Source organism: Esox lucius, chromosome 3 (genome assembly GCF_011004845.1).
Source record: "Esox lucius isolate fEsoLuc1 chromosome 3, fEsoLuc1.pri, whole genome shotgun sequence".
Classification (NCBI taxonomy): Eukaryota; Metazoa; Chordata; class Actinopteri; order Esociformes; family Esocidae; genus Esox; species Esox lucius.
The window spans coordinates 16990595-17010470 of record NC_047571.1 but is presented as its reverse complement, the minus strand read 5'-3'; the positions used below and the strand labels follow the sequence as shown (position 1 = coordinate 17010470).

At 41.9% G+C, this 19876-nt stretch overlaps 1 protein-coding gene across 3 annotated transcripts in view; it reads right to left on the bottom strand.

Moving 5' to 3' along the window:
- Positions 1-19876, bottom strand: part of agap3 (ArfGAP with GTPase domain, ankyrin repeat and PH domain 3) — a 146655-nt gene that overhangs the window by 34527 nt on the left and 92252 nt on the right. For all 3 annotated transcript variants that reach the window (XM_010885899.4, XM_010885907.4, XM_010885889.4), the window contains exons 9-12: positions 19786-19872; positions 15597-15701; positions 11477-11648; positions 1173-1346 (exon numbers count right to left, since the gene is read on the bottom strand). In XM_010885899.4, the coding sequence (XP_010884201.1) occupies positions 1173-1346; positions 11477-11648; positions 15597-15701; positions 19786-19872 (538 nt within the window). The remainder of the gene's footprint in view (positions 1-1172; positions 1347-11476; positions 11649-15596; positions 15702-19785; positions 19873-19876) is intronic.

The following is a 19876-nucleotide window of genomic DNA, read 5'->3' as shown; positions in this document are numbered from 1 at the left end:
TCTGCACTACACAACAGTGAAAATGTCCATAACCGATCCTTGAAGGACAATTTTGATTGGTGGGTGGAATAATGTCTAATAAGGTTTGTAAGGTTGAATTTGGAGGTGGGATGAGAGAGCTTACAGCATTGTATAATGAAGTTGAAGATGCTACTTTCAGAAATAGTAGCTAGAAAACAATGGTCCTGTTCAATGTTTCTGCTTGCAAGTGTTATGAGTATACCAGCTATACTAGCAGAATGAGTATACCAGCTATACTAGCAGAATGAGTATACCAGCTATCCTAGCAGAATGAATATACCAGCTATAGTAGCAGAATGAGTATACCAGCTATAGTAGCAGAATGAGTATACCAGCTATAGTAGCAGAATGAGTATACCAGCTATAGTAGCAGAATGAGTATACCAGCTATAGTAGCAGAATAAGTATACCAGCTATAGTAGCAGAATGAGTATACCAGCTATACTAACAGAATGAGTATACCAGCTATAGTAGCAGAATGAGTATACCAGCTATAGTAGCAGAATGAGTATACCAGCTATAGTAGCAGAATGAGTATACCAGCTATAGTAGCAGAATGAGTATACCAGCTATAGTAGCAGAATGAGTATACCAGCTATAGTAGCAGAATGAGTATACCAGCTATAGTAGCAGAATGAGTATACCAGCTATACTAGCAGAATGAGTATACCAGCTATAGTAGCAGAATGAGTATACCAGCTATAGTAGCAGAATGAGTATACCAGCTATAGTAGCAGAATGACTATACCAGCTATACTAACAGAAATAATATACTAAAGTCTGGAAAGTAATTTTAATGATTACTCTCTATTCACCACACTTGCACCCACTCATATGACTGTACCAGAACTGTTCATTGTGTTTTCGACATGCTACATCTATTTCAATGACATCAAATGGCTGAGACCACTGAGTAAACAGTGGGAGTGGAGATGGAGAGAATGAGGAAGAGGGGGGAGAAGAAGAGGAGGGGAGATGGAGAGAATGAGGAAGAGGGGGAGATGAAGAGGAGGGGAGATGGAGAGAATGAGGAAGAGGAAAGATGGAGAGAATGAGGAAGAGGGATGGTGTAGAGAATGAAGAAGGGGAGGTGAGATGGAGCGAACGAGGGATATGTGAAGAGGGGTGGGAGGGGCGGTTGTCCGTCTCACCGGTCCCGGTGCTTGCACTGGCGTTAATGGCGGCCTCGTTCCATTGGTCAGCGCTGGACACAGAGAAGGAGCGTTGGTGCATGCTTTCCTTACTGCCCCCAAAGCCGACCAGACCCGACCCGCTGACAGAGCGCTCCGACTGGAGGGACGTGCTGCTGTTGGAGTGCGGCGCACCTGGAGAGAGAGACAGAGAGAGACTTTGAAATAATGTCATGCTTCATCATGGTCGTCCGTCCTCCTCCTCATCATCATCATCTCGTGGCCATGGAGGTGCAGTTAACTGAGGTTCCCAGTCCTTGTAGGCTGAATACACCATGTTCATTCAGCAGTTCTCTTAAGTTTGTCAGCTCTCTTTCTGTGCGGTAAAGTTGCAGAATGCTGCCACCACCTTCTTTGTGCTCATCTCTGTGTTACATGTGTAACGCCCCCCCCCCTCCTCCATCTCTAATTAGCCCTTAATTAACAAGATACACTCTGATCGCTAATTATCTCGCCTCATCTTTCTGACTGCCACATCCATCTCTCCCGCCGTGGGCTGGAGGCAGGCAGAAAGGCCCCCCTCTCCCCAATCAGCCAAGCCACAGAAGCCTGTCTGCCTGCCTCCCTTTACTAATTCATGGGCTAGGCAGCACTGTGTGGGGTCCTTCCCTCCTGTTCCAGTCTCAACAGACATGCACACAACACAACCAAACCTGACTAGTTACCGCTGTAGTTTTACAGAATGCTGAGATGTTTCTGTCCCAGTATACATGTTTTAAAATGAAAGCAAGAAAGGTTTTTTTCACACAAATGATCTATTCCCAACAATTCACAATCAAGGTAAATGTTGATTAGGTAAATGAGCTATGGAATTTATCAGTAAATCAACGGATTTCTAATATCAAGTATTAGTTGGTATCGTATGAGTAGTTATTGTTATGAATAATAACCTATTTCACAATGTTCTATGAGCATTTTGTTACCACACAAATTACACCCAACATATTACAACAATATGCTCGACTCTTTCGGCTGAAGGAATAACAAAAGACAGAAACAAACTATACTACCATTTCTGCTGGAAATGATCAGAGTCATGATCAAACGGAAGCAGTAATTGAGCATCAGTTTAATATAATTTAATCTACTCACAGCAAAGACTGTTATGAGAGGGGAACAGTCAAACCCTTTGTTTTGGTAAAAGTAATGTAATAATTATATTGTTAATTGTAATAACTGACAAACATGAAACACATCAGGGCCTTTTTATTTTACAATTATATTATAAAAAAAAAGACAAATGATTGAGGTTTAACAACAATAACAGTAGCTAGATATAATGTATGATGCCATGGCCCGTGTGTAAAGTAAACTAAGCGACGCGGTGCTCTTGTTAGGATAATACGTCCTTCTCATTAGCGGGAGTAATAAGTGTATCAAATTCACATAATCATGTCTAATTAGTATCAGTAATTATCTTGTTGGGCCCAGGAATATTAATCTTCAGGTCCCAGAGGGGAGGGAGCGGAATCGCAGCACGAAAAGGAGGAGAGAAAGATTGCAACGAGGAAGAGAGGAGCGAGAAAGGGAAGAGGAGAGAGATTGCAGCAAAAGAGGGAGGAGAGACAGGAGGACTGATGTGATGGAAGGAAAAGAGAGGAGAACGACAGCAATCACATGGAGGAAGGGAGAAGAGAGGAGAAAGAGGGCAATCACAGTGAGAGGAGAGAGAGGAATCACAAAAATAGGAGAGAGGAGAAATGGGGATCAGATGGAGAGAGGGTGGAGAGAGGAGAGACAGGAAACCACGCTGGGAAGTGCTGGTTCAATTTGCATCACCAAATCAAGGCTTGGGAGAGGGGGAGAATATAAAGGGGGACCAGAAAATACACAAAAATCTAACTGTATCAAAGTGGACAAATAATGTACATTAATATTGTACATTATTATTATATAAATCCCCCAAAAAAGTATTATTCTATAATACTGAGAACACTGGGAAAATGACAAAGGAGAACAAAATAACTACTTTGTATGATTTAAAATATTACAATGCAAACCATCGAAACACCATAAAAACAGCTTCATCAAATGACTTGAAATCCGGATTACACAGCTATGATGTTAACATTTAAGTTCAACAAAAACTAAACTAAACTTCAACACAACACAGACTTAAAACAAAAGTAACAAGCATTTATAAATACACCAGCAACAAATTCTGATTTCAGCCCTTAACATTCATTTTTAAGGTGTTACGTTAAAGCCAAACAGAAAGACAACATTTACAGGCTTTGACATTTTGACAAGATATAATACGGCAATACGTGTTCTAATTGTATTTCTATGGGGCAGATAAAGTACAGTTCTCCCCTGACGCGACCAGCTGATTAGAGCTCCAATGTAATTACATTATCTGCTGCTTTATGCAGGAGTGGTCTAGGTCGACTCTGTGGGGACTAATTGATGGATCCATGTTTAATTCATTAATCATTAGCATCACATCTGACAATTAGACCTGATTGTTACTTGCATTTTAAATATCAATCCAAGCAGGGTTTGTGTATTTCGATAGCTATTACTTTGTCCCCTTTTCGTAAGGCCTAAAGTCAAACAACTTGTTAGGGTGTGCTGGAGGGCCTTGTACATCAGGTAAATGTACCGTAAGTGTCAAAAGACCTCCTGAGAAAATCATCATCCCACCAAGATGCTGTTTATTTGTTGTTCTTGTGAATTAATAAAATGTGGACCCTTTGTCTATGTTGAACAATTCTATTTTCAAACACGTGTACACATTTCCTGTCTGCCAATGGCGTCTTTCACCTCAGAAACAATACACCACATCACCATTTTCATTTTGTCACTCCGTCTCAGTAGCACATTGGGGGTGAGTCCACCAAAGTGTTATTGCTCCGGGCCCTATTCCCAGCCATCCATTCTCCAACGGTAAATGTCTGGAGGTAAATGTTTGGAGTGATGAAATACAGTACCATCCTGAGACAATCACATACCAATTACCTGTCATCGCTATTCAACTGGCTAGTCAGGCTGAATTTATACTAGAAATACTGCCGACATTATTATATACAAAAATAAACTACTGTAAAAAGATAAAACTTATATTACAGATGACGAAACATACAATAACTATTTGTTTAATTTAATATTGTTTTCAGATTGGCAGTAAGCACATAGCATGGTTCTATGTAATGAAATATCCCAAACCCCTATGCCTTAGTGCCTATACCAGCATCTGAAACGTGTATAGAAATAAGGCATGTTCATTTGACAAATGCATCCCTGCGTTTTGTCGGAAAGAAGTAAAGAAGGGCTCTCCAGGCTGAGTAACAGAAGCAGCTGGCTCCGGCGGAGGCTGTTAGCTAAGTAGAGGCGATGGATTAGCGGGTAGCTGCAGAGCGGCGGCAGCGCTAACGTTGCCTTGCCTCCCATTTCTCTTTGGGCCGGTGCGGCCAGGCGTGCCGTCAGAGGGCTGATGAGCCGTGACGCCGAGACCTGACCCCACCGTGGAGTTGTTGCCATTATGTACAAGTAGCAGGATAATGAGGCATTAATGCTAATGTGGGGGAAGGGAGGGAGGGGGGGGGGACGGAGGCAGCACATCATCTGTGGCTGGGGCCGTGTAATCTACCAGCACTGTTATCACTATCACTACTGCCTAACACTGCTTGTCTGACCGCCCGCCGCCGCCACCACCCCCCCCCCCCCCACTCTATGGCTCAGCCAAGTATCCGACCCCCACCTCCAGACGCCTCCTCTTCAGGAACCATTAGCGACCACCCCCAGCAACCATATCCGCAAATCAGGCCGGGACCCTGGGCTGGTGGTCACTAATTCTTGGGATGGTGGTGTGGATGGTCACTGGTACAGTACAAATATGAACGTTTGATTTTATATTAATACACCTGACCAAAAAAAGGTTCCATTTGGTAAGTACAGTAGAGCTTTATCGCAAAAGTTTTAAAGATGGATTAAAACGAATGCCACCCCTAATGATTATAAACTTGACAAGGATCTTTGATAAAATGGTATCTCCATTAAAATGTTATTAATCGGACTTTTCCAATTAATCTCATTATAGGGGACTACATTGCTTCTACCTATTTTATTGTGGTTATAAAAAAGCAGGTAGTATGCAGGTTCAATTTATAAATATGAATGTATTATGAAAAATGTATTAAACTAAACAGCTGCCCTCCATCAATACGGGGAAAAAATGGTTGACATTCTTAAATCAGGCAATGGATCGAAATGAATTGTTAAAAATCGAAATGTACAAATTAACATTGTTGGAAGAATATTTACAGATTGCAAAACCACTAGATAAGTGTTAAACCTGTACATAGCGGACCCATGTAATGTATATGTCTACAAACTACATTTGACCCCACCAACCTCATGCAAACAGGCTCTTCAGAAGGGTTGCTACTGAAAAAGCCAACAATTTAGACCAGCCAACAAAATTAATATATAATATAATATATAATTTAGCAGACTCTTGCATTCAAAGTGAGTCATTACTGTGTGTGCATACTTTTAATAATAAGTGGGCCCAACAGGGATTGAACCTACAACCTTGGTGTTACCATGCTCTTGTGACTGAACAAACATGACTGGCAAAAAAAAAAAAAAACACCTGGAGTCGGCTAAATGGCAATGGCACTTGGATAGAACCAGGTGCTACAGTCAGCTGATATAAAATATATGTCCATTCCTGCTAATGGTGGGACTACCAAGTAACAGGACAATTCTGCCCAAAATCAACTTCCCTCTGTCCAGAGGCTGTATATCCTCAGGCAATCCAATAACCCAAGGAAACAGAGATCCACAAAGAAATGGTTAAATGACCACAACATGTTTTTTATGCCTATATCCATTCCCAGACTATAGAAAACCTGTGGTTTGAATTAAGGGATCAGTCCATTGCATTCGAAGGATAACAGTCAACTGGAGATATGATGTCTCAAGGAATGGTTTAAGACACGACCTATGGGTTCCTCTAATTTCATAACACAAAGATCTAAAGGTTTAATGCCTAAGAATTTAAAACACACACCTATCATTTTGTGATAGAAATTATTACACTTCATTTTACTATAACTATTAAACTATAGTCATATTAGCATATTATTATCTTTCCACATTTTGGCCAAACAATATAAATCAGTATTTGTATTAAATATTTTATTCTCATCTTTTTTCAGACTCCCTATCGCTTTGGAGGTGACTGTATCTACAGTATTCAGCCCAGAGCAAGACCACAGTACATTGTAAGAAGCTGGGGCTGTACAGCACACACACACAAACACACACACACACACACACACTTCTCTACCAACCCACATACATCTCTGCACATGCGATTGATTAAAACTGATGGGCCCCATTAATACTTTGATACAATGTATCTGTCGCGGGTGACACCAGTGGATGTGTTAACGGAGGGATCATATTTAAAACGTTTCCAGTGAACATTCAGATGGAGAAGGAATTAAGCCTGCACACTCTTTCACTCACGGACATATGCGTCCATTCATTTACTCTCTCTCTTTCTCGCTCGCCCTCTTCTCCTGTCCTCCTTTCCATCTTCTCCCCCCCCTCTCTCTCCATCTTTCTCCCACCCTTCATCTCCTCCCTCCCTCCCTCTCTCTCTCCTCCCTGTGATTATAAAGGCCTTTAGATCCAGGGAGTGAATGAATTACCAAAGGCAAAGACAGGGTTGTGATTCAGACGCCATGAATGAAAAATTACCCCTTTGTTCCCTTCATCAATTGCATGCCTAATGAAATCAAACTCAGTCCGATGGTGCCGTCAGGATGAGAAGTGGAGAGGGTTCTCCAACAGGAGAAGACCTGCCGTAATTTGTAACCTTTTTCTTCTAAGTGGAGATTAACGCAAATCATCTCGTATTGTTTCCTTCCAGGACTGTTTAGAATGGGGCCTCACAAAGGTACCAGGTCTGTATTCACAACAATAATACATCCATACAAACAGGTGGAGAAAAAAAAAAAGAAAATCAGACTAAGACAAGAACCCCTCCCAATTCTCATCTCTTCCCTGACAGGTTCTCCTGTCCTCTATCTTCGTTCTGAAGGTATAACGTTCGTGGGTTGACAGTTCAAATGCGACCTTGATGCCCTGTCCTTCACTCTGTAAACTCCTACATCACATCCACCACTGGGCTCATTAACTCTTTAAGTGGGGACCAGTGGGGTTCTGATGGTCAAATTCTGTCCAGGACCAAAACATAAGTAAGGACTAGGCTGGGTGATCCCTCCTGACTTGTCTGTCTATTCCAATTAGTTCCAGCCATGGCAAGAGGAAACACCGACAGCGGTCGTTGGCCGACGGAGGACGCCCTCATTAGCACCATCTATCCCTCCGCCCCCACACCACACCCCCCTCTGGGGATCACTCCACTAATTACTATTAATTACTCTTAATCCTCGCCCCCAAATCCAATCACTGGCCTCTCCTGGCCTCTCTGGGCCTAGTCACCAGAGCAGGTCCGTCCTCTGGCGGCACGGGGAGCCAGCCAACCAGACAGCGGCATGTATTTATCGGCCTGTGTGGTCTGCCTGGACTGGATGGGAGGCGTTGACACGGCAGGACAGAGGACACACAAGGTAACAGTCAACGCGGCCATTGTCCCGTGACATTACGCCCAGGAAATTTGGTTCATAAAATAGAAATTGTTTTTTGATTGATTTAAATGATTTTGATTAACAAATGAATAGTACATGGGTATTTGCATTTATCTATTCTCTGTTTGGAAAATGAAAACTCTCAGAAGAGCGTCTGAATTTGAAAGAGTGAAATTGGCCTTTAGTGATATGGTATGGTACATGGAAAAACATACTTAAACACATATGGATTACGGCAAAACAGAGCTTACTCTACTTAGTCTAACTGATGGATTTATTAGTTTGCTGCTCTGACCATTTAGTCTTTTTAGTTGACAAAACACCTTCTGAAAACAGACACTGGCATTCGTTTTTAATTATGCCTGTGAAAGTCACAGCTAAGACCTGTGCTCCCCAGACTCTTTCCTTTCAGAATATGTGCTATCTTTGTTTGTAGCTCAAACACATGGAGTTTTAGGAGTATTGTTGTGCCTTTTTAGGAACCTTTTACTCTGAACAAACACTGTATTCAACTATCCCTATGCAGAGCAATGCATTATACAGCATTGTAAAAAATATTTATATGATGAAAACTGAACATGATATATTAAAAATAATTCCATAGGGTTAGCTTAGTAGAACTTAACAATAAATTAACAATAATGTGCAAAAACTTCATAACCATTACTTGATAAGGAAGCCTTCAACAATCTCATAATTGAGTTTAAAATGTGTTAACCCGCACATTTTCTGACACTTACTTGAGAGTTTTCACATAACTATGGCAATAAAAAAACAACAACATTATCATGAATAATTCAGCTCATTGTATCCTTTGGGCAGTAAACAGCATTCATGTTGACCCTCTCCGATTATTTCACTGTTCCTAGCGTCTCTTCCAGTCCACTGATGAACGTATATTGATTTTATGTTGGTCTTGACATGAAGTCGATTGAGGTTTACATACAGTTGAAGTGGATGTCAGGTTTTATTAGCTTTAGTTATTCATTTGATATCGTAGTGCACATTTCTAAGGGTTCCACTGACCCTGGTTAAATCTACAAAAGCAACGTCGTAAAAGAAATGCAAAGGCAATATTTTAAATCAAAATGATTGATGTAAGACATTGATTGATAAAGACTGAATATATGTTCATCCTTTTACAGAGGTGGACCTTTTTTCAGAGTGTACTTATTGAGAGAAATGGACACAGTGTTTTTCCAATACTGTAAATTATGCAGGGAGTGGCATGTGATTCTATCATGTCAATACATACTCCTCTCCACATTAAAGTATGAATGCATAAAGTACTGCTAGTAAAATCTATATAAGCTATAAAAAAAAAAACATTTATGTGTTTGGCAAGAATTGTCTGAACTAAAATGACTGAATTGCTTCATACTGCCATTTGAAGTTTGAGTGTAAGTAACACTATGCTACCAGCTGTGACCGTGATCATTTTTGTAATATGGAATTTACTTTTACATTTTTGCATTCAATCTATCCATGCTGCTGTTATTTTCCTGGTTACCAAAGGGTGAGTTCTGAAAGAAATATAGATTTTGAAGAGCTGTGATTAAATAACTTATTGAAATGAAGTTAGAGGACCTCAATGCATCCCAGTTTTTTTATGGGAACTCAGTTCACCAATAATAATAAATCACCAGAGAAACTATAGAACAATAACTAGGACAGGCTTTAGGGAGTTTTAGTTTCATTAGGCAATATACAGTTTAGTTCAGTGCAGAAAACTTGGTAATTAACAACAATTACCATAATCCATTGCACACTGGGACACAGAAGGAGCCAGGAGGAGTGGTACACATAATAACCATGACACAATAGCAGAGTGAGACGGAAGGAACTGTACTACTGATTAACAGTTTTAGTGGAAAGTAAATCTTATCTACTTCAAAGATCTGAACAAATGAATTATTAAATTAGACAGCTCTGTTGTAGCATTCGGCAGCTAACTACAAGCTAGCCAGTACCCACTACATTACATTACAGCCGATAACCTATAAAGTGTAATGTAAGTTTTTATGACGTCTAGCTTTTATAAATAGACAATTAATGGAAAGGGAAACAATTGAGCAAAAAAATTGCAGATAATTTTCGCTTCTTGTTTTTCTATGAAATCTGTCTATACAGAAAACAGAAAAACAAAAACTGGAAGCTAGTGACTTTAGGCAGAAGTGTTCCTATAGCCATACATCTAAAATAATGTTATTTCACCCCAAACCTGACCATAACCATAACCAATGAGGATGAATACTGTAATAGCTGAAAGCTGCATCAGTGATTAATGGGCCACTTCTACCTACAGTTGGTCTGTGAAATAACTGATGTGGATATTTCAGAAATAAAGAGCAAACCCATGCCAGCTGTTTTTGCGTCATGCTTCATTAAACATGGTCTGCTTTTTTACTGGAATGTAGTAAACACAAGACCTCTGACACATCAGTGTACCATATATCAGTTAGCAAGATGGCCATCCTAAACTGTAGACTGACAGCCACACTGGTACTCTATATTTAAGCAATAATATTGTGCTATATGTTTGTGTTATATGGTATCATTGATAGGTTTTACGCGTTATTACTATTATACATCAGTTACAAATGCAATTACAGCAGTAAAAAGTGATGTCATATCATACCCATGGTATACTGTCCCATAAACCACTGCTATCAGCCAATCAGTATTTGTAGCACCGGTTTATACCTTTCTTTATCTATACATGAATCTCTTAGGACTGCTGGCAATATATTTTTTTTCTAGGGCTGCCAAAAATGCACCAACACGTGAGACTAATTTAAATGCTTAATGCTGTTAATTTTATTTATAGCATTTTATTTACTGCATTTTCCCACATTTTTCCATAGTCAGTGCTTGACTTCAGCATGACCTTTTTGCAGTGCTGTACAGGTACCTTCCACTCTATATTGCAATGTAGCTAGTTCTCAACTCAGCAACAGCAGATAATTAGCTAGCTTTTGGTGCAGTATTTTCAGTGTTATGAGTGCTGCACTGGTTCGCTGCATCTCTAACCCATTGCCCTTTCATTGTGAAGATTGGGCTGCTGGCTCATCTACATCATTAGCTAGCATGCTACTTTCCATCATTAAGTAGCATGACATTTCCAAACTTAAGAAATGCAGCCAAGTCAAATTGTACAAAAAATAACAAAACATTTGTCAATAAAGCTTCTATTTGACATGTCAATTGACAAAAAGGAAACAATTATTTTATCGAATTTATCTTGGTACCTGGCTGGTGCAAAAAATGGCATCGCAAACAGTCTGAAAACAACAACCATAAACAGCAGTATTATTTCACTATTCTTAAGACTGATTCAGTAATCCATTTGACAATAGTTGTTGTTCTACTGAAATCAACTGAAAAGTTAATTTCATAAAAATAACCAAATAACCACCTATACAAGCTAGCCAACTACCTACCCTTGTTGCCCAAAGAAACATACACTTAGCAGTTCGCGGCACGGTGCATGTGGTCAGCGCATTGTAATGCTTTGTCAGCAGAATACGTTTGTACTGAAGTCTATCAACATATTCTTGAAATGTTATTTCAACAGAAATAGTGTCCACACAACTGTGATTGGTGTGACTAAGCCCTGAGGACTATTAAAGCAGGCTGGTTCGGATAGACACAAAGACTGGTTACCTGTGGTGCCAATGCCCAGCTGAAGGGTACTACGGTCCTTGGTCAGCCCGTTAGTCTGGGGGCTGGCAGATGGGGCGATGGCGGTAACCGCTCTGGGCGGTCGTTTCCCTGGCACCTTAACTGTGGTCCTTAACAGGTCGATCTCTTTCCCATGCACATTCTGCATGTAATCCTGTAATACACACGACAAGCATACCAAGTCAATGTCAATGTTCTACGCGGATAATCACAAACAACCTTTAACAAGGCAATATGGCATCATATATCACCCATCTTAACTAAGCACCATCGAATTCAAAGCAACAGCAAAAAAAAGTGATATACCCAGAGTGACAGAGTGACTTCAGAACATTCAGCATCACCTGTGGCCACACTTACAAACTAGCTTGTTCACAGAGACTTAATGACTATACTAATGAATGCATTCTAAATCTCTTTACATTTTCGTATTTGATTTGGATTTAAAACAACATCAGCTTCCACCCCAAATGGACATGGAAGGGAAGTCAAGGTGAAAATCATTGAGCTCAGCAGAAAAAGTCAGAGGAAAGCTCCGCTAGTCCTTTTGCCTGGAATAGCCACCCTCTCTCTATTCTCCTTTATCACTCCTTCCATCTCTCTCTCCTTTATCACGGTGGCATAAAGCACTCATCTCTTCCACTGCCTCCTCTCTAATTACCCAGCCAGCTAGCGCTCCTCGCTCTCATTTCATTTTATTGCCGGAATTAACAGCCAGATCAAAGCGTGCAAAGCTATTAAGATGTGTGATTAAGCCACATTCAATTAGTTTCTACAAACAATTTAATTGATGTAGAAGATAGAATTAACAGAAGGTGATTGTGTGGATGGCTTGGCTGACTGCCAAATTAAAGGGATCCTCGCTCTCTTGTTCCATGCACCCCCTCCACGCACCTTTCTCTCACATTCTCTCTCACCTTCTCCCTCGCATTCCTGAGTGCTATTTTCCTAGCACCTTCTCTCCCACACACTCTCCCCGCTCCTCGTGCTCAGCTGTTCAGAATTAGAGCTAACATGTGCTAATGTAATGATGGTTCCTTTTCTGTCTCACCTCTGCTCAGGTACACCTGCAGATACGCATACTGAATTTTGACATGCCTCCGATGGCATATTGTAGCTACAGTGGAATTATCTAGATTGGGGAATATAGTCCCACCAACCCATCCATGCATTTCCAAATAACTCCGGTAGCAACTTGCTTTTCACAAAGAATTACGCAAATCCCTCCACTGACAGTTAAAATCTAGAGGTGGCCGTTGAATCCTGATGTGGCCCTTGAATCCCTCTCTAATTTAGATCTACTGGTCAGTGAGCTTGTCAACTACTTTATCTGCCGTTATGTACACTGTCCCATAATACTGGCAACTAAATTCAACTATTGTCATAATAAAACCAGTCTGTTAATGTTGTAACAGACAATGTATTCATATATAGTATTTCAAAATGAACAAATCAACCCAAACCAACAAACCATTATCTTCTCAAGTGCATATCCTGTATCTACAAACACTTATCTACCACTTCCCCATGTCTTTCTAAGACAACCAAATTAGACACAGGAACTTAGAATGAAGCGCAAAGGGGAGAGCGTGCGAGAGGGGTTAGAGGTCTGTAGATTTGAACGGGCAGGGCACCAGAGGGCAGTGTTTTTGAGGAGGGGTGGTCCTGACCGAGGAGTCTGCCGGCAGGCATCGGCGGAGTGTTTAAGAGGTATTAGCAGCCCAGCGGGACTTTGACAGAGACGGATGCGCCGGGCTGCTCGGCCTCTGTCAGGCGCCACGCACGGAGCTGAGCCCCATTATAAATACAAGCCAGCATGGCGGCCAGGCATGGTGGGCACACGGCACAGCCAGCAGCCGGCGCCGTGCATGTCTCCAATAGCCAACACCAGGACCTTGTACCAGGGAGGTGGGGCGCTACAGATGACCACTCCTCCTTACCACCTCACCCACGCCCGCTTATTCACTTTGGACGCGGGAATCTAGCAGACGCTGTCGTCCAGAGCTGTTTACATTTGACACTTTTATAGAGCTAGAGGACACAGAAACATCACAGCTGTATCACCTCCATTCTACCCTCAACAAAGTATTTATCAGCAAAGTCAGAGGCAGTAGGGAAGAAAAGTTCTCTATTTAAATGTTGGTGTTCAGGCGGTCTTCGAAGAGGAAGGATTCGACATGTTTTCTACCTTTGGGCAAGAGCAACTTTAGGAGTATGCTTGTTCCACCACTGGAACGCCGGGACAAAGAAGAGCATTCTGATGCTCCACAACGGCAACGACAGTGGATAGACTTAGGAGTATGAGAACGGAGTAGACAGACTCGGCTTTGCAGAGCAGAGTGTCTCTGTGATGCAGAGGGGAGCGGTTTCACTTGAGTCGGCCTGACTTTAGGGTCAAGGATATCATTCAGAGAGAGATGACACGAGTTGGTCAGAGTGCACGCTCAAGATTTCTGGAAAGGAAAGTAAGAAGGGCTGCCGGTCTGTAGTTTCGGAAGTCACTGGGGTCAAGTGTCTGTTTCCTGAGGATGGCAGTGACTATAGCTTCATTCAGGTTGGAGTGTATGCCCTTACTGGCCGGGATATGTCGGAAAGGGATGTGAGAAACAAGGGAAAGTAAGAGTGGATAGGATTGAGGGGGCAGCTTGTCAAGCAGCTAGACAGTATGATTTTGTCTAGAGACCGAGGAGATAAGTAGTTCAAGGCGTAGAGTAATTCTGTTCCAATGGGGTCATTGGGCTCAGTATGCTGAGTAAACAATTTGACTTTTTCAAAATGGCTGACAAAGTTGTCCACAGTAAAGGATGAGGAAGGGGGAGGAGAAAGCGGAAACGTTTCCCAGCTTCAGCAGTGGATAAAGCGGAAGATATGGCAAAGAGGAGAATGTGGAAAGCTGACAGATCATACAGAAGTTTAGTTTTCCTCTGTTTTTACTCAGCTGCCCATGGCCCTGCTGTATAAGCACAGAGTGAATCATTCACTGTTAGTCAGTCATGGACCAAGAGGAAAAGTGGAGCCAGCTGGGAGGACAAGCCACTGAGAGTCATAGGAGGCAAAAATGGAGCAGAATGTAGAATAAAACAGGTTAGAGTCAGATGGGGAAAGAAAAATCCCAAAGAGATGATAACATGGAATAGGAGACCAGTAGTATAAAGAATGTAGAGATTAAGGTAGTGGGTGAAACATCTGTGTTGGGGCGGAGTAGGTAGTGTCACAGAGGCAAGAGGGAGAAAACAGGAAGCAAAGCAGCAATCAAAGACGTGAAAGGGTGTTGCAGAGACATTAGTAGGCCTACAGCCTCAAATGTAGATAAGAGACTGGCAAAGGTTGAAGTCAGTGGAAATGAGTAGAAGAGAGATGTGGAAAGAAGTCAGGCCTCGGCAGGTTAAAGTAACCCAGTATGATAAGCTGTCATCTATAAATTAGCTTATCAATATGTCAAGCTCATTGAAAAACCCTAAATGGACACCTGGTGGTATGACAACAACGCTAAGCTTAAAAAGACAATGACATTGATGGCATGAAATTCAAATGAGGACATAGACAGGTGAAGAGAACATCTTTGTTTAGAAAACACGAGGAGACCTCCGCCACTACTGTGATGTCAAGAAGCTATTGGATCATGATTGAGCCATTTCAGAAAACGTCTTCTCTGGGGTAATCCATGTCTCAGTCAGGGCAAAAATGTGTAGGGACTGAAGGGCTATATAGTCTGAGATGAACTCAACTTTACTGACTGTAAATCAATAGTACCCAAACAATATCAGATATTTTCCACATGTGTTGTGTGTGCAGGCTACACTCAACAGGAAGGGTTCAGTTAAGGTTTGGGGAGTAAAATACAGGGACAGAAAACTCAAAGTTGCTAGAACTACTCAAGAGAAAAAATAATAATGTTTATATTAAAAAAAAAATGACAAAAAAAAGAAACGAGTGAGACACTCAATTGAGGGCATGGTATGGAGCCTTCCACTCTTTCCTTCCTCGAATAACTCGACAGAACACATTTTTCCCCACAGTCTTTTGTTTTGATGAAAATACTACCGGTTGACATTAATGCGGCTTAAAAAAAGGAACTATCCAGAATGTAGGAGATACTCACATGTAAACTGGGGTGGTAGGTAAGGAGGCCATTGTCACAAAGTGTGACATATTTCTTCTTCCACTCCTTATTCAGGGACTTCCCACTTCTCTTAAGAAGAATTCCCTGGACGAAAGACAAGAGCATAGAGGTTCAGAACGTCATTCAGAAAGAATGTCTTCCTTCAGATGAACACAATGAACTAGAAAACATATTCTTTTGATTGAGTTTCTTTTTGCTTTATTCAGAAAGGTAATTAGCTTGAGGAGAGGTTGAGCGGGACGACTGAACAAGGGGTCTCAGGTAAACAACAACATTTTGAGACCCCACCACAACAGGTTCTGCGCCACAGGCACTGTCCTCAAATCTGACCTGCAGGGCTAAATCAGTCGTTATACTACAGCAGATTGCCTGTATGTGAGAGGATGAGTGCAACCATTTCAACTTTACAGCCTTTGCATTGGTCAATGCATCCCCATGGTAAATGCAATTTATCAACAGCCAATGGTGTGAGCAATGACCATGGCCTACAGTTTATATAGAGGATGTTACCAATAGAATGCTCATAATTAGTCCAGTCCAACCACAACCTGCAATCATCCAAAGTGAGCAATCCAATTTGCCCATGTATCCATCCAGCCCCATGTCCAAGCCAGTTGAACTCTGGAGGACCTCTCCATCCAGGGATTAGGGTGTGTGATCTCCCCCTCTTCAAAGCACTGACTCAGCCCCTCTCCTCTACTCCACCGGCACCATTATCTTCTGGAGCCTCTTAACTCCTCATATGGTTGGCCTTATCTGCTCAGTCGATCCAGGGTAAACAAAGGCAGTTCCTCTGTTGGAGTTGGCCAAACACTGGGCTCTGTGGATCTGTGAAGGGGGCTCTGGGGTAAGGACCAGGGAGGACCGGGGAGGGGCACGCTTAATTAGGGGATTAGCAAGGGAATGCTTGTGCTTTTACAGTCAGTGTGTGTGTTTTTGTGTGAATTTTTCTCTCTATGTGGGTGTCTTTTCTCTACTGTGTGTGTGTGTTAAATAATAGGGTACCCTACACTCCTGTGTTGTCCTACATGGAGCCATCCTGCAGAGCTGTTTAATCCTGATTAACACATCAGGAAGGTGCTGACCCTCAGTGACCCAGGCACCAGGCTGAGGGCCGACAATCATCCTAATCCCAACCCCGCTCCCCTTGCTCTGATCGGGGCTCGATCAGGCCTGAACCTGGCTTCCTCACACTGGGGCCCATGACAGGCTCTGTAAGCCCAGAGAGAGGACCTCTCCAACCTGTTTAACACATTCAGAGGCCCCTACTGGAGGCCCCTAGCAGACACTGTTGAGGGACGCGTTATGGTCTCCGGGTTTGATAACCTCTAATACCTGCCTGTCTGGTCAAACAATATATTTCTGGTGTTACTCATCTTCCAGTGGAAAACCTGCTGTTTTGCGGAGGCACAGTTCATGATTGTGTCTTTGTGACCCAAGGCTTGGCCTATTAAATTACTAAAAATGGCATTGATCAAAGCATGCACAAACCCTTTTCTACATGGTTTGGTCAATAAAATAACAGTAAACACATTTTAATGAGTTTATGATCATATTAAGTAAATGATGCTGTCACAAGACCTCTGGCGACAGTGTAATGCATGTTTTGCACAAAAATAATGTTACACATCTCCTGTCCTTATTGAACCAGACAGAAATCTATACATCAGTAATCAGTGGACTAACAAATTCATCACTGGTTTGGAAAGATCAATACTTATACCTAGCCGATTCATGTTAACAGTATTATTCCAATAAAGTATTATTGTTCATCACAAACAATACTAAAACTACCTGGATTTAATTCATCACAACAATACGATTCATTCAGAAATAGAATGACCTGATCACAGCAATTTGTTTTGCAGACTCAATAGAGGACAACAAACATTCTTTTTTTAATTGCGTATTACCTTCTGCCTCACCTTCCTTCCCTCAGTCCCTCTCTGACACACACACACAGGCACGCACGCACACACACACACACACACACACACACGCACACGCACACTCAACCATGATCACCTTGTTCAGGCTGTGCGACATAAGGAGACAGGCCGATCGTCAGACGCGCTCGCCGTGTCCAGACAATTGTCATATCTACACAGAGGAGATAGTGTCTTCCCTTTCCATTGTCACTCTCTCAGGAAGAAAAGCTGCATCCTGCCAGGCTGGCTGAGTGATAGCCTGGGCTTTTGTGACAGCCAGCCAGCCAGCCATATGAGAACAGAAGGAAAAGTAGAGGGGGTTGGTGACGGAGGGGAAACTGAAGAGAGAAGGGAGAGCCAGAAGAAAAGCCTTGTGTCGACAATTCCTCAGCAGTGGGTGTATTGTTGCCCTTATTTACCCCTTTACAGATGGGAGGGGGGGCCTGGTGAGGGAGGTCCGGGCGAGGGCTGGACGGGTGACAGGGGGGGGAGACAGGCAGAGTGTAATTTGCCCAAAAGGAGGTAATTAAGCTCACATTGGCACTTTGATCTTCCTGATTGTGCATTTGACTGGCCAGACCATCAGCTACTCTCAATACCCCCCCACCCCCCACCCCTCTTACCCCTCCTGGGGTAGATCATGGGATGGGTGCTGGCCTGGTCTTATCTTATTGTCTGAAATTGCCATGATACCCACCCAGGGACATGACCGGAATCAGATGGAGAAGAATCAATGGAGAGCTTACAGACAGTGTGTTTAGGGGGGTTCTCTCTGTGAACTGACCTCTGGTTCACCTGGAACCGGTGGTTTAATCCCCTTAAAGCTGATCACTGTCATGTCGGGAAACTCACTGCTCATTACACTTGGAAATGGTAAGGGTTGCAGTATGCTAAAAAGATTTTTACAGTAGGAGTATTTTTTATTTCTTCATACTTAGATTTGATTAATTATAAATGCAGATAGTTTCCTGATCAGCAGGGATGGCTTGGCATAACATCAAAGCTAGTGTTATTACCAGGTTACTACTTTTAAGACTGTTAAGACTAAGGCTAGGACTCAGCACACTGACCATTTTTTGGAAAGCCCTCATATAATCAGAAGAGATCAGTAATCAAGGTGTCAATGAGTCCTCACTGTAATCCTAATTTATGACAAAATGACCCCTACTTAGTGGCACGCAGCATGTGATCCCACACTGCACTTTATACAAGTTATTTAGCATCATTCAAAGTCATTCAAAATGAGTTAAAACTACACTTGAAGCTTGGTTCCATGGCCAAGATCAGGATTTCTAATATTTGACACAGTATAGCGTTGCAAGTGGATTAATAACACATATTTGCTAATGGCATTTCTGAGACAGATTTTTAATATGCCGGACAAAATGTGGTAGTTAGATTTAGAAGCTGGCATTACTCAAGGAATTAATAATAATATGAGAAAGTAAAATGTTGTGTGATAGACGAATGTAACACCACAGCATTCAGAAAAAAGTTACAAGCCACATATCGAGATACATTTATGCTGAAAATAATACCTTCTCAACAGTGAGTCGCTCAGAATAAGAGCATATGCTAAATAACTCAATTGATAAGTGTGACACCTAAACATACCCCAACATGATTGCATAATGAATTAAAACCTATTTAGGCCAAATCCACACGTTGACAACCTATGCATCCAGTTAGTAAGTAATCAAAACGTTGTCTATATATGTTGACACCTTGCAGGGGAATTGTCCTTTTGAAATTCCCTCACGGTTAAGAGAATGCTACTCACAAAAGTATACTAATAATTACCTATTTAACGGTTTATTTTATTTGTTATATTGTTGTATCGCAATGCCATCTAGTGGTTAAAAAGTCAGAAGGCTCAGAAAAAAATAACAGAACTGGTAACTCCCCTTTCAAATCAATGACTTCTGCTCTAGTCATTATATGTCTACATCCGGGTAGAGACGGTATCATTCGAAGAAACCGCCTCTGAGGACTGATGTAAACATACCGGCGAGATCATGAATATTCATGGACAAAGTGTGTTAAAAATACAGAAGATCTACAACCATTTGCATATTCCCTACAGAACGTGCTGCATTCAGTAATATACTTACCCGTATACTGCATGTGCGTCCAAAGCGGCACCCTATTCCCTAAAACACAACTCGGCAGCGAACTAGGTAGGGAAAAGGTTGTGATTTCAGACGCAATCATGACTACTTCAGTAGAAGAGTGACACTCACCTGTTTGATGGGTATGGCCCTTCCACTGCCTATGCTGTCTGTTTTACTCTCAGGGGTCTTTGCCTGTTCATTGCTGGCTTTCCGTGACTGC